Below are 13758 nucleotides of genomic sequence, written 5' to 3'. Positions count from 1 at the left end.
CAATATTGGTGTGGCCTCACCCCACAAGGGTACCATGCACGTTATTTGCATTATCAGCAAGCTATCCAATCCCCTTGATGGACCACGAACTCCTCATATTTGCATAGTCCTACCCAGTGTGTCATGGAGTCCTGGTGTGTGCTGTGGATTAATACGCCAGACTGCAAAGCCGGTTGAACTGCAAGGTCGTTGGCCCAAGCTCACCAGCTGCTCCTTGGAAATCCTAAACAGGGTCGCTATGAATCAGAACTGACTCAACGGCACTTAACAACAACAACGACAACCTAGTGTGTCAAGGAGCTCCGGTAGCATAGTAGTTACAAATCAAGCTGCTAACCTCAGGGTCAGCAGTTCAAAACTACTAGCTGTTCAGTGGGAGAAAGATGAGGCTTTCTGCTGCTATAAAGATTTACAGCCTCAGAAACCCTGTAAGGGTAGCTGAGTCGGAAATGACTTCCTGGCACATAACCACCACCACCACCACCCAGTGTGTACTGTGGGTTAATGAGATGTTCTGCAAAATCGGTTTGAACCGCAAGGATCAACTATGGGTCAGAACCTACTGACGGCACTTAACAACAACAACCCAGTCATTAGTTATAAAGACTATAGCTAAAAGGTCATACTAAATAATTCATTAGAGGGATTTTGACTTAAGTGGCTTGCTGTGGTTTTACTTTTGAGGAATCCATTCCAAGAGGCTAAATAACAAATAACACAAACTGGCAAGTCTGTCATCCTCATCCTTTCCCCAGCTCTGCCACAAATCTTCTCTGTCACCCAATGAACACTTTACTTTTCTGAGTCTTAATTTCCTTAATTTAAAATTAAAGGTTGAGTGAGATCAGGGGTTTGGGGTACATCTTTAAGACTGTGGAGAAGTTAATTTTCAGATTTGGCTGGATTGATAGGAGCTGATCATTTATATTATGGAATAATGTAAGCAGACTGTGATCATCCTCTTGTTGTTGTTAGTTTCCATCAAGTCAACTCTGACTCATGATGATCTCGTGTGTGCAGAATAGAATTGTTCCATAGAGTTTTAAACTTTTCATTGTGAATTGGAGGAGGGTTTACAAACTAGATCAGTTTTCCATTCAATAATTCATGCACATTTTGTTTCATGTCGTTGATTTTAATCCCCAGAATGTAATATCATTTATCCCACGTTCTCACTGTGTTTCCTGTTTCCTTTCCTTCTTCTTTCCTAACCCTTCTGAACTTTGTCTTTGTGTAAATACAACCCATTTTATCTCAAATGGTTGATTAGTATAAGGTGTGTGTACCTCCCTAGTGCTACTCTTTGCCTTATTAGTTATTATTATCCCCTCTTTATTATTTGTCTGAAAATTGAGCCATTGGGATCAATTCATTTCCAGAACTGAGGGATGATTCCGGGCCACAGTCTTGAGGTTAAGGCTGTGACCCTTTGGAAACAGATTGGCAGGTCATTCTTCTGAGGCATCTCTTGGTGGATTCATTTAATCCTCCTGAGTCTCTGGAAAAGAAAGAGAAGGCTGGCATCGCTATGTTCTCTCTGAGCCTCAGTAATGTGCTGTGGTAATTTAAGCGAATTACTTAAAATGGCCCTTCTAGCTATAGTCTTTGTAACCTAGCAAATGACTGCATTGTTGTTGTTGTTAGGTGCTATTGAGTTGGTTCTGACTCCTAGTGACCCTGTGTACAACAGAATGAACCACTTTCCAGTCCTGCACTATCCTCACAGTTCTTATGTTTGAGCCCATTGTTTTGCCACTATGTCAGTCCATCTCATTGGGAGTTTTCCTCTGTTTACTGACCTCGACTTTACTAAGCATGATATTCTTTGCCAGGGATGTCCGAAATATGTGAGATGAAATCTTGCCATCCTTACTTCTAAGGAACATTCTTCTTTGCCTCTTCAACACAGATTTGTTTGTTCTTCTGGAAGTCAATGGTGCTTTCAATATTCTGTGCCAACACCTTAACTGAAATGCATCATTTCTTCTCTGGTCTTCCTTATTAATTGTCCAACTTTCACATATAGATGATTGAAAATGTCATGGCCTGTTCTTTAACACTTTAAAGAGGTCTTTTGAGACAAAGTTGCCTAATGCACTATATCATTTGATTTCTTGGCTGTTGCTTTTCTGAGTGTTGATTGTGAATCCAAGAAAAATGAAATCTTTGACAATCTTTTTTCCATTTATCATGATATCGTCTATTGCTCTAGTTACAAGGATTTTTGCTTTCTTTACATTGTGTTGTAATCTGTATAGAAGGCGGTAGTCTTTGATCTCCATCAGTAAGTGCTGCAAGTCCTCTTCACTTTCAGCAAGAAAAGTTGTGTCATCTACATATTAATAAGCCTTCCGCCAACTCTGATGTTGTATTCTTCTTCATTTTGTCCAGCAGATTATTTGCTCACCATACAGAATTAAAGTATGGTGAAAGCATATAACCCTGACACATACCTTCCTGGATCTTAAATCATTCAGCATTCTCTTGTTCTGTTTGAACAACTAACTACTTTTTAGTCAGTGTACAGGTTCTGCATCATCACAGTCAAGTGTTCTGAAACTTATATTCTTTTTAATGTTATCCATAGTTTGTTATGATCCACACCATTAAATGCCTTTGCATAGACAATAGAGCAAAATATCATGCTTTATACAAATTTAGGGGTCTTATTGGCATCCTGTTTGCCTCCTAGTTTTTGATCAGATTACATTATACTCTTGGTTTCCAATAGGGTTTTTGTTGTTGTTTTTGGTATCTGCCACTGAGTCTGCTCCATGCACAACAGGATCAGATCATAGGGCTTTCACTGGCTGGTTTTCAGAAGTAGATCATCAGACCTTTCTTCTTAGTCTGTCTTAGTTAGGAAACCTGTTCAGTATCATAGCAACACACAAACTGACACTGCCAGACAGGTGATGGCTGCTCTTGAGATGCATTGGGCAGGAATCAAAAGTGGAAAGGGTAATAATTCTACCAATGAACCACTGCTGCTCTCCCGGCAGGGTTGTTGTTGTTAGGTGTCATTGAGTTGGTTGCGACTCATAGTGACCTTATGCACAAGAGAACAAAACACTGCCCAGTCCTGTACCATCCTTACAATTCTGGTTAAGTTAGAGCTGATTGCTGCTACCACTGTGTCAATCCATGTCATTTGGGGTCTTCCTCTTTTTCGCTTACCCTCAAAAAGTTTATCAAGCATGATGTCTCTCTACAGGGGCTGGTACCTCCCAATAACATGTTCAAAGTATTAAGTTCAAACTTAAATAACATGTTAAGTCTCATCATCTTAGTCTTTAAGGAGTGTTCTGGCTGTACTTCTTCCAAGACAAATCTGTTTGTTCTTCTGACAGTTCATGGTACTTCAGTATTCATTGGCAATATAATTATTATCCAAATGCATTAATTCTTCTATGACCTTCGTTATTCATTGTTCAACTTTCACACGCATATGAGGCTACTGAAAATATCATGGCTTGAGTCAGGTGCACCTTAGTCCTTAAATGGATATCTTTGCTCTTGAACATTTTAAAGAGGTCTTGTGCAACACATTTGCCTAATGTAAAACAACGTTGATTGTGAATACAAGCAAAAAGGAAGTCTTTGACAACTCAATCATTTCTCCTTTTATCATGATGTTATTTATTGTTCTAGTTGAGAGGATCTTTGTTGTCTTTATAGTGAGGTGCTATCCATAATGAAGGCTGTAGGGTTTGAACATTTTTAATTTTTGAAGGAGAATCCATAATGAAAGAGTTTTAAAACAGTCCATTTAGTAACAGTCACTAGACTGACTGATGTATAAAAAGCCTAGGAAGGAAAAGAGAGAGTCTTTTCAAATCCAGAAAACTGAAGACCCACTTGAATCCCAGTGGGATACTTTGCTTCGATTCATAAAGACTTTATATCTTTGGTTAACTCTGTAAACATCTGAGTCCTATTCAGATAAGTATTTTGTTTCTTTGTAACTCACCTATTCTTTCCTTTCATTTTCTTCTCAGTAGATTCATCACAAATACAACAATAGACTTAGTCCACAATTATCCTCCTAATTTACCCTGATAAATGAACGTTAACACCTAGTATTACACTATTTAGAACCCTAGTGCCTCCGGTTGGCTCCTACTGTTCATTTCCTGGTTAATTTAATCCAAGTCCAAGAGTCGCTCTAAGTCTCTAAGAACTCTACCTTCATCATCCAACTTTGTTTCTACTCCTGCACCAAACACTAGTGTTTGATGACCTCTGTGCCTGCTTCCTTACCCATTAAATGGGAATTATGAGAATACCTACCATGTAGAATTTTTGTGAGGATTAAATATATTAATACATATTAAGAAAAAATGCCTAGCCTATTATTTGTTTTTGTTGTTGAGTGACATCAAGTTGGATCCAACTCAAAGTAACCCTGTGTAGGGCCTCTGAGGAGAAACTGGTGTATTTGTACTGCTAACCTTGAGGTTCAAACCGACTTTGCAGTCCAGTGCTTATCCTTCAGTGCCACACCAGGCTCATTATAAGTACTCAATAACTATCTATTAGTATCTTTTGAACTAAACATCTTGCTTACTGTGACAATGGTGTCATTCATTGTTTTCCAAGTGTCACTCCTTCTTCAGAAGGATTTGGTAAAAGAATGTAAGTTGACTCTTTGACTTTGAGCCTGGGTGTTTGCTATTCTAGGGCTAATACTAAACAGGAATGAGTAAAAGGAAAATATTTCAGCTTTTCATTCAATACAGCTATTTGCATAGAAGGACACAAATAGCACTGGTATTTATTTATTTATTTAAGTAAAGTAGATTATTCTTCCTCCCAGTGTCTCTTGAGAATAGTGTGGGGTACAGGGACAGCACGTGAGCCATCATGTTCTTTTTACCAAAGTGGATACAGAACAAGAGAGATCTAAAAATACAGAAACTAGGCAGAGAATTTGACTTATGGGAGATAAATATAAGTGTAATTTTACAACTGTGGTAGTTAAGATGAAAATCCAGCATCTGAACAGCAAAATTTATATGGAAATTGTTCATATGAAAGTTAAGTGTGTAGTAGAAGAAATTAAGACAATAAAACAGATTTAGAAAGCTTCAGTCATTGAAAACTGATCTCTAAAATTATGAGAATGAATGTTTCTCTAGAAGAAAATGTAGAAAGAGACCATGAGATAATTTCCTCACTTCTGTTGATAATGTTTTTAAACTCACAGTACTTTGAGGTTGTCCTTTGACATTTTTTTTTCAGAATCAAAGCCATGGGAACTGTATGTTTGGCTGTTCTTAGGGATCATCATCGGTGTCATACTTCTCAAAATGATAATACAACTGTTGAGAAGAAGAGGTAGGTGCCTGAAAATATAGATTCTTATCAGATTCTCTGTGGTATGCACGGACCTTTCCGCACAAACATAGGCTTGCTCTCACAATTTTTTTCTGCATAAAGCATCTTTGCAAAAAACTAAGCAAACATATCCAGGGACCTTGGATTATCTCAATTCAGTGTAATTCAATATGTCTTAATCCTGTAAACTAAACTATAGGGGTTAAAAGAGATAAACCACAGCGGTCTTATGTGGGAAACAGACACATATGCCAATAATTTCAATTCAATTATGTCTAGTACTTCAGTAAAAGGAGTCCTGATGGCACAATTAAGAGATTGGCTGCTAATCTAAAGGTTGGTAGCTTGAACCCACCTAGCAGCTCTGCAAGAGAAAGACCTATGTGCTCCCATAAAGCCTAGAAAGCCCTATGGGGCCGTTCTACTCTGTCAGCTAGGGTCACTATGAGTCAGAACCAACTTGATGGCACCTAACAACAGCAAGCACTTCAGTAAAGGGAGCAGAATTCAGAGACTTCTTGAAACTCTTTCAAGTGAAGTTATAATTACTGAGTAATAACAGTACAATAAGATGATTTCAACCAGTGATTGAAATATTTCTATAATTTCTTCTTATCTTTAGTACATACCTAAGTACTAAGTAGTTGTTTTCATGCAACTTTCCAATGAGGTAACAGAAGAATAGAGAAACTAGGTGACTCATGCAAGGTCATCTAGCTGGTTGGCGGAGGGACCACAATTGTAACTAGTTTCCAACACCCAGTGCTTTTTCCACTGGGAAGGCCCACGGATCATCAGAAGATACAGAGAGAACCCTCTTTACTAAGATTTTAATAAAAATTCTGACTCACCTAGGGAAGTGTGTGACTTATGAGGTTACTTAAAGCCAAACTAAATAGTTTGAAAAAATCCATCATCCAGAATACACTGACACCATTTGTTGTTGTAGTTAAGTGCCATTGAGTTGGTTCTGATCCATAGTGACCCTGTATAGGGTTTCCCAGGAGAGGCTGGTGAACTTGAACCGCCGACTTTGCAGTTCAGACAACTTTGTAATCCACAATGCCACACCAGGACTCCACTGAGACCATGAGGGCCCAACTATCCCCTAATTTAAGTCTCTAGAGGTATTATCTCCTAACCTTTCTCCAAAATTGGCCTGTGATTCAATATCTCAGGTTCTATCACAGTCCCTGACTGGCCTTTCCGTGATAAGGACACAACTTGATGGCCACACCACCAGACTGATGATTGATTTCATTCTTAAACAGATCAATGTTCCTCACATGAAACCTTCTCAGAAAAGTCCTTACTTAAGCACTGTGATGTTGGTTTTCTTATATTATCTAGATCATAACACAGTGGCTTATTTTTGTCTCATTTCCTCCATCGAAGAGCTGGCTGGGGAGGAGATTAAGGAGGGTGATTTAGATAGAAATTTTGATGAGAATCTAAAGAGATGAAGCAGAGCAACCCCATTTTACTTGAGTTATAAGGAAACACTGTGATAGAAGAGATGATAAAACTGAGGTCCAGAGAGATTAACTCACTCACATTAACCTAGCTAGTGAAGATGCTTGGATCCTAACCCACACTCCTTCTTCAACTACATTCTGCTCATCATATCGTTGAGCTGTGAAGAGAGCAATGCTTCCCAACTCATTGCAATATCATATCACCTACCCCAACATGTGGATTCCTGGTATGGCACTGTAGGATAAGCACTGGACAGAAACTACAAGGTCTGTGGTTCAAACCCACCAGTTGCTCCTCAGAAACTCTATACAGGATAGCTATGGGTCAGAACTGACTTGACAGCACTTAACAACAATAACAATCCCAACACATATACCCATCCTTGTCTCCAGTTAGCATGTATTCAATGTTAGCCAGAACACACAAAACTCTGCCTCAAACCTGTGGCAAAATCTACTCTTAACTGCTATACTTTCCATAAGACTTTGCACAAGAGATGTCATGGCTATCTCCAGAATGCTGCCTATCTCTTGAAGCTTTCAAATAGACTCTCTGGTAATATTATGTTCAGATAGTACATTAGATAATTGGCATCAAAGTTTAGGTTTACTGACAACCTCTATGACCAAACAAATTACTTAGCTTTGCAGTTTCCTCATCTGTAAAATGAGTATAATACCATGTACTTCATGGGATTGTTATTGTGATGAGAGAGTCATACAAATAAATCACTGAGCGAAATAACTTCTATGTACGATCAATAGATAGATAGATGGTAGATTGACTGAAAGATAGATTGATCTACAGATGTTACATGATAAATACATTGAACTATAGGAGATGGATATAGATGATAGATCAGTCTATCATAGATATACACATCACATAGCTCTATATAGATTTATATAGATAATAGATATAAATGATAGATGGATAAGCAGCCAGAAAGAGAGACAAGATATCACTGTTTAAGTTCTATAGCCAGCAGAGGACAGCACCAGAAGCATCTGGGAATGGTATAAAACTAAAAACTAAAACTAGCTGATTCGACTTATAGCAATTCTACAGGGCAGAGTAGAACTGCCTCAAAGGTTTCTAAGGGTAATCTTTATGGAAACAGACTTCCATAGCTTTCTCCTGTGGAGTGGCTGATGGGTTTGAAGGCTAATCTTTTGGTTAGCACCCAAGCACTTTAATCACTGCATATCCAGGACTCCTTCTGAGAACAGTATCTAGGTTTTAAATAGGGACCAATTTAAAGCACTTGAAGTCATGATAAGATGGCAAAAGTGTGTGCTCCAGGTGAGAACAGAAAAGGACATTAGACTGTCTATACCTCATTTGGAGTTCTGGTGTGGCACTGTGGGGATACTGCACTGGACCGGAAAGTCTGTTTGAACTGCAAGATTGGCAGTTCAAATTCACCAGCTGCTCCTAAGTAACCTTATACAGGGTCACTATGAGTAAGAACTGACTTGTCAGCTCTTAACAACAACATACCTCATTTTACAGTTATGGCAAGAGATGAGACCCATTGACATAACATGCTTTATCCAATGTCACATAGTTAATCAGGGCTAGAATATACATGCTCTTGTTTGAAGGCCAAGAACTTTTGTATTAGATCTAAAGGGTAGTCCTGGTGTGGCACTGTGGGTTAGTGCGCTTGACTGAAAGGTCGGTTTGAACGTCAAGGTTGGTGGTTCAAGTTCAACAGCCACTCCTCGGAAACCCTATACAAGGGCACTATGGGTCAGAACTAACTCGATGTCACTTAACAACAACAAAGGGTAGGCATACCACTCCATGGTAGAAAGATGTAGCTATCTTCTTCAATAAAGATTTAGAGCCATGGAAACCCTATGGGGCAGTTCTGCTCTACCCCATCATTTTATTATGAGTCAGAATCTATTGATGGCAGCGGGCTTGATTTTTGGTTTAAGGCCTACCTGACTGGAAAGTGTTGACTCTTGGATTATTAATCAAGAGGTTGGAAATTCTAATCCACCAGCTGTTCCTCAGGAAAAAGATGAGGCAATCTGTTTCCATAAAGATTTACAGCCTCGAAAATTCTATGAAATAGTTTTACTCTGTTCTATGGGTTGGAATTGACACAACAGCAGTGTGACTGGATGAATAGCAACTCGGACAGTGCAGAGCAGGCCTTTCTAACTTTGCAAACATTCATGGACTCTAACCAAAGGGTATATCTCCAAGGACTCAATTTACAGTCCCTCTGTTACCTCTAAAGACCTCTCATCACCTGTACCCCTGCCCTCCATTCTATACACAAACACACACACATGCACATGTGTTTATCTCTCTACCAGGACCAGCCCTGAACAAAAAGGTGAAATTGAACCAACTCACACAAGAAAACTACTCACCCCTCACACAAGAAATTAACACACAAGAAAATAATACCATTTCTTGAATTATTTTAGCTTCCCCAGTGGCTGCCCATCATTGTGATCCTAAGAGTCAAATTGTTACAGACTCAGAGTCAATTCATAGTACATCAGAACAAAACTCTGCCCAGTCCTGCATCATCCTCACAACCTTAAACACTACTTAAGTCCATTGCTTCAGTCACAGCGTCAATCTATCTGTAAATATTACAGTCTTGGAAACCCAACGGGGCATTTTTATTCTGTCATATAGGTCACCATGGGTTGGAATAGACTTCAGCAGTAATGGGTGTGGGTTTTGTTCTGTTTTTGTTTTTTAAGTGCCATTCTCTTAGAGACATGTTCCCAGATTTTAAGGAAATAAATTAATTGGTGTTTCAGAATGTCTTCCTGAAAGACTTTGTGTGATTGTCTCTGAGTCAATCCTCCATTGTTCCTGTCTGGACTTCCCAACAGTCTCCTATTAAGACTCTATCTTTCGGACTGTTACTTTCCTACATTTCTACGAACTGCTATTTGATACATTCAAAAGATACCATGCAACATTAGAAAGAATGAGCTAGAACCACTGCACTAACATGGTAAATTGTCCTTTTAAGTGAAAAGTTCAAGTTATGGAAAAGTGTGCAGAGAATGCTCCAGTTGTGCGAACTAAAATCTGTATAAGTATAGCAAATGCCCCAAACTATGTACCTAATATGGTAGTCACTGGTTACAAATGGCTATTTAAATTTAAATGAATTAAAATGAAGTAAAGCTTATAACTCAGTTGCATCTCAAGTGCTCAATAACCACCTGTGGATTGTGACTATTACATTAGTGTTGATACAACACATTTCCATCATCATCATAGAAAGTTCTATTGCACAGAGCTGTTCCAAAAAGGATATCCATCAAACAGTCAAAAGCAGTTATTTTTCTGAATGAATTTGGGTTAGTTAATGAGACAGCAAGAGGGTCACATTTTATTACTTTATACACTTCCATACAATTTTAGGAGTCCTGGTGTGGTGCCATAGGATAAGCACTGGACTGCTAGCTGCAAGATTGGCAGTTCAAACCCACCAGTAATGCCTTAGAAACCTATGTTGTTGTTGTTAAGTGCTGTCAAGTCAGTTCTAAGTCATAGCGATCCTATAGAGTATAAGGTTTCCAAGGAACAGCTGGTGGGTTTGAACTGCTGACCTTGTGGTTCGCAGTCCAGTGCTGATCCTACAGTACCCCACCAGTAATTCTCAACAACCTATACAGGGTCAAGATAAGTGGGAACTGACTCAATCACTCAATTGTAATTTTTATAATGAGAATATACATTTTATAGTTGCTTTAGGGAGTACACACAGCACAACATACATACACTATTTAATAGTTTCTACATGTACAATTCAGTGACATTAATTACACCTTTTGAGTTGTACAGCCATCTCACACTTCTTTTCTGAGTTGTATCTCCCCCATTAACAAACTCACTTCCCCCTAAGGTTCCTAGCTAATCTTCTGCATTATTGTTGTCAATTTGATCCCATAAAGATTGATCCTAAAAGAGCATAATGCTCAAGGTAGACATTGCTTACTATTGTGTGAACTTAAGAAGACTTCAGGGAATGTTTTTAATTTAAGGTTTAATGATTATATACATGGGGCAGTAATATATGGTGTTCACCCAATCTCCATGACTCCAGAAATGTTGGATTCCATGAGAATTTGAAATCCTAATCTACAGCCCCTCTCGCTCAGGATTCTCCTATACAATCTTTGATTCTCTATACAAATATTCATTAGTGGTAGCCAGACATTATTCCAGTTCTGGTCTCATAGAGGAGGCTGTTGTTCATGGAAGCAATTAGCCATACATGCCATATCCTCCTCCTATTCCTGACTCTCCTTCTTCATCTTTTGCTCAAGGCAAATAGAGACCAATTGCTGGCCCCTGGAGGGCCACTTGCAAGATATTAAGGCCACAGGCACTACACAATGAACTAGGAGGTAGAGCAAAAGCAATAAACATAGTATTGGGTCAGTTACCTGGGATGTCCCATGAAACCATGACCCTAAACTTCCAAATCAAGGAGCCAAATCCCATGAGGTATTTGTATATAGGCAGCCTCATCAGTTACTCTTTAATTTTTATTGTTATTGTAAATTAATCTATCACACAACTTTTGCCAATTCAGGTTTTTACAAGTGTAGAACTTATTGGCAGCAATTGCATTAATCAACAATACAGTCGTACAGTTAATCGATATGATTTTTTTCATCACTTTCAACCAAATATCAATACTCCATAAACAATACTCCCCTTTCTCATTTCCTCCTGCTCTGGTAACCAATAATAAACTTTAGTCTCTATACTTTTGCCTGTTCTTTTGTGATGAACTTATCTCATTCCATATAATGTTTTCATATAATGAGAATATATTAGTTATATAATTTACAAAGAGTCCTGGTGTGGTGCTATAGGATAAGCACTGGACCACAAGGGCAGTTTGAACTGCAAGGTAGTGATTCAAACTCACCAGCTACTCCTCAGAAACCCTATATAGGGTAACTGTGAGTCAGACCCGACTCGATGGCACGTAACAAAAATTTTAAAAGAAAAAAATTAAAACTGGTTAAGCATTAAAATGTTCTGCTATGTATTAATTTCCAGAGACTGTAGGTTGAATAAAATTTCCAGTCAGTGAGCATTAGAATGATATTGCATCTTAATTTTCCAAATAGTCTTAGATGAGTCATCCCTTCTACATCCTGGCTACCTACAGAATCCACTAGAAACATTTGGTGGAAAAGCTGTGCATGAAGTAATGTGTTACTTAATGGAGAACACAAAAGAGGCAGGAGTAACTATATCTGCCATCAAGTAATTTAAAATCCTATCTGGAGACCAGATATGTATATCAACCAATAGAGATTAAAGTAATTGAATGGAACACCAATGAGAGAAACACATGTTGTTATGTGCTTGATACTGATCTAAGCATGTTGTAATATCTAATTTAATCTCCACTACAATCCTGCAGGACAGGTATTTCAAATCCCATTTCACAGATAGTGAAGTGGGTACAGAGGAAAGAAGTCACAAAACCCGTGTCATATGGCAGATGTACACAGGAGTTGGAATTTGCTGCTTTGTCCTATGAGCACAAAACTGAGGTTATCTGGAAAAATAAGTATGTAATGGGGAGTGTAGAATGAAAAGACCTGAACAGAGAGATCAAGCTGGTGATAATAAGGAAATAACTGTTATGTTTTCCTCTTCTAGGCAAAGCAGACAATGTCCAGTCAACTGCAGACCATGTCCAGACAACTGTGGAAGCAAAAAGCCTTACTATCTATGCCCAAGTCCAGAACTCAGGTGTAAGTCCTACCGCATTCTTTGTCTGGAATAGACCTGTCATGTTCCCTATAGGATTCCTGGCCAGTTCTCCTCACATATCTGTCATCCATGGTTCTACATGGGTTCTGAAGACAAAGGGGAACTGAAATCTAGAACAAGAATTTTCCAAAAGATCAATTCAACGTCAGATGGGACTATTTATTATTTGAAATCATGGGAAACACTAGGTAATCTTTTGGTCATCTCTTTCTTCATGGGGAAAAAAATGAGGAAGCTAGAGGCACATGATGTATGACTCCTTCCATCTTTGGCATGCTTGAAGTCTATGATTTATGGTTTCATGCTACCAAACTCTCTTTTCTCTAGGGGACAAAAAGGCACAGGCTTAAGGAAACCAGGGACAGTTTGGAAAGAATGATGTGGTAGTTCTGAACCCAGTTTAGTGGATTGCAAGGTGTTAAAGGGACACGGAAATGGGTTCTTGAGAATTCTAGCTAGAAAGTGACTGAAGAGATGATATGTAGGCTGGAGATGGAAGAAAGAAAAACAGCAATGGAATGATTGTTGGCTGAATGAAACAGAAGAGAAGACTGCAAAAGCTGGAGGCATGATAAAGTTGAGCAGATATGCTAGAAGTAAGAGAAAGGGAGGTTAAAAATCGTGTTTAAATATAGGGATATTGTATTTTTCAGATATGAAACAATTCTAGATAATATGTAGTCTAGAATCTGGTCATTCTGAATAAGGAAGGAGGCAAATTCTCAAGTAAAGGATGTAAAGGTGAAGCCAGTTTAATTGATACCTTGGAAAATCTCCTCCAATAATAATAAATACACTTCTGATAGCCAGAAGATGGGTCTCAGACAGCCCCCTTCTTTCTGCTGCCTCCTAGTGGCCTGGAGGGTTTATTACACAGCCTATAGTGGTGTAGAATAGGCACCCAACTGATAACCACAAGGTCGGTGGTTCAAACCCGCTAGCCGCTCTTTGGAAACCTATGCACAGTTGCTATGAGTTGGTTCTGACTCAATGGCACATAACAACAAACAACATAGTCCCAACTGAGAACCAAGCTTAATTTAAATATATGAGAGAACCTGGAGCACACCCCTCCCACTTGGGTTCATTTACTCATTTAGATAAGAGAGTTAGTCTTTACCATGATGTCTTCCCTGTCTACTCTATCCCATGCTGTTAGCA

At 38.8% G+C, this 13758-nt stretch overlaps 1 protein-coding gene across 1 annotated transcript in view; it reads left to right on the top strand.

Moving 5' to 3' along the window:
• Positions 1–13758, top strand: part of SLAMF1 (signaling lymphocytic activation molecule family member 1) — a 47778-nt gene that overhangs the window by 21515 nt on the left and 12505 nt on the right. The window contains exons 4-5 of the mRNA XM_006861758.1: positions 5242–5337; positions 12484–12578. Of these exons, the coding sequence (XP_006861820.1) occupies positions 5242–5337; positions 12484–12578 (191 nt within the window). The remainder of the gene's footprint in view (positions 1–5241; positions 5338–12483; positions 12579–13758) is intronic.

This window comes from Chrysochloris asiatica, unplaced genomic scaffold, assembly GCF_000296735.1.
Source record: "Chrysochloris asiatica unplaced genomic scaffold, ChrAsi1.0 scaffold00042, whole genome shotgun sequence".
Classification (NCBI taxonomy): Eukaryota; Metazoa; Chordata; class Mammalia; order Afrosoricida; family Chrysochloridae; genus Chrysochloris; species Chrysochloris asiatica.
This window is presented reverse-complemented; position numbering and strand designations above follow the sequence as displayed.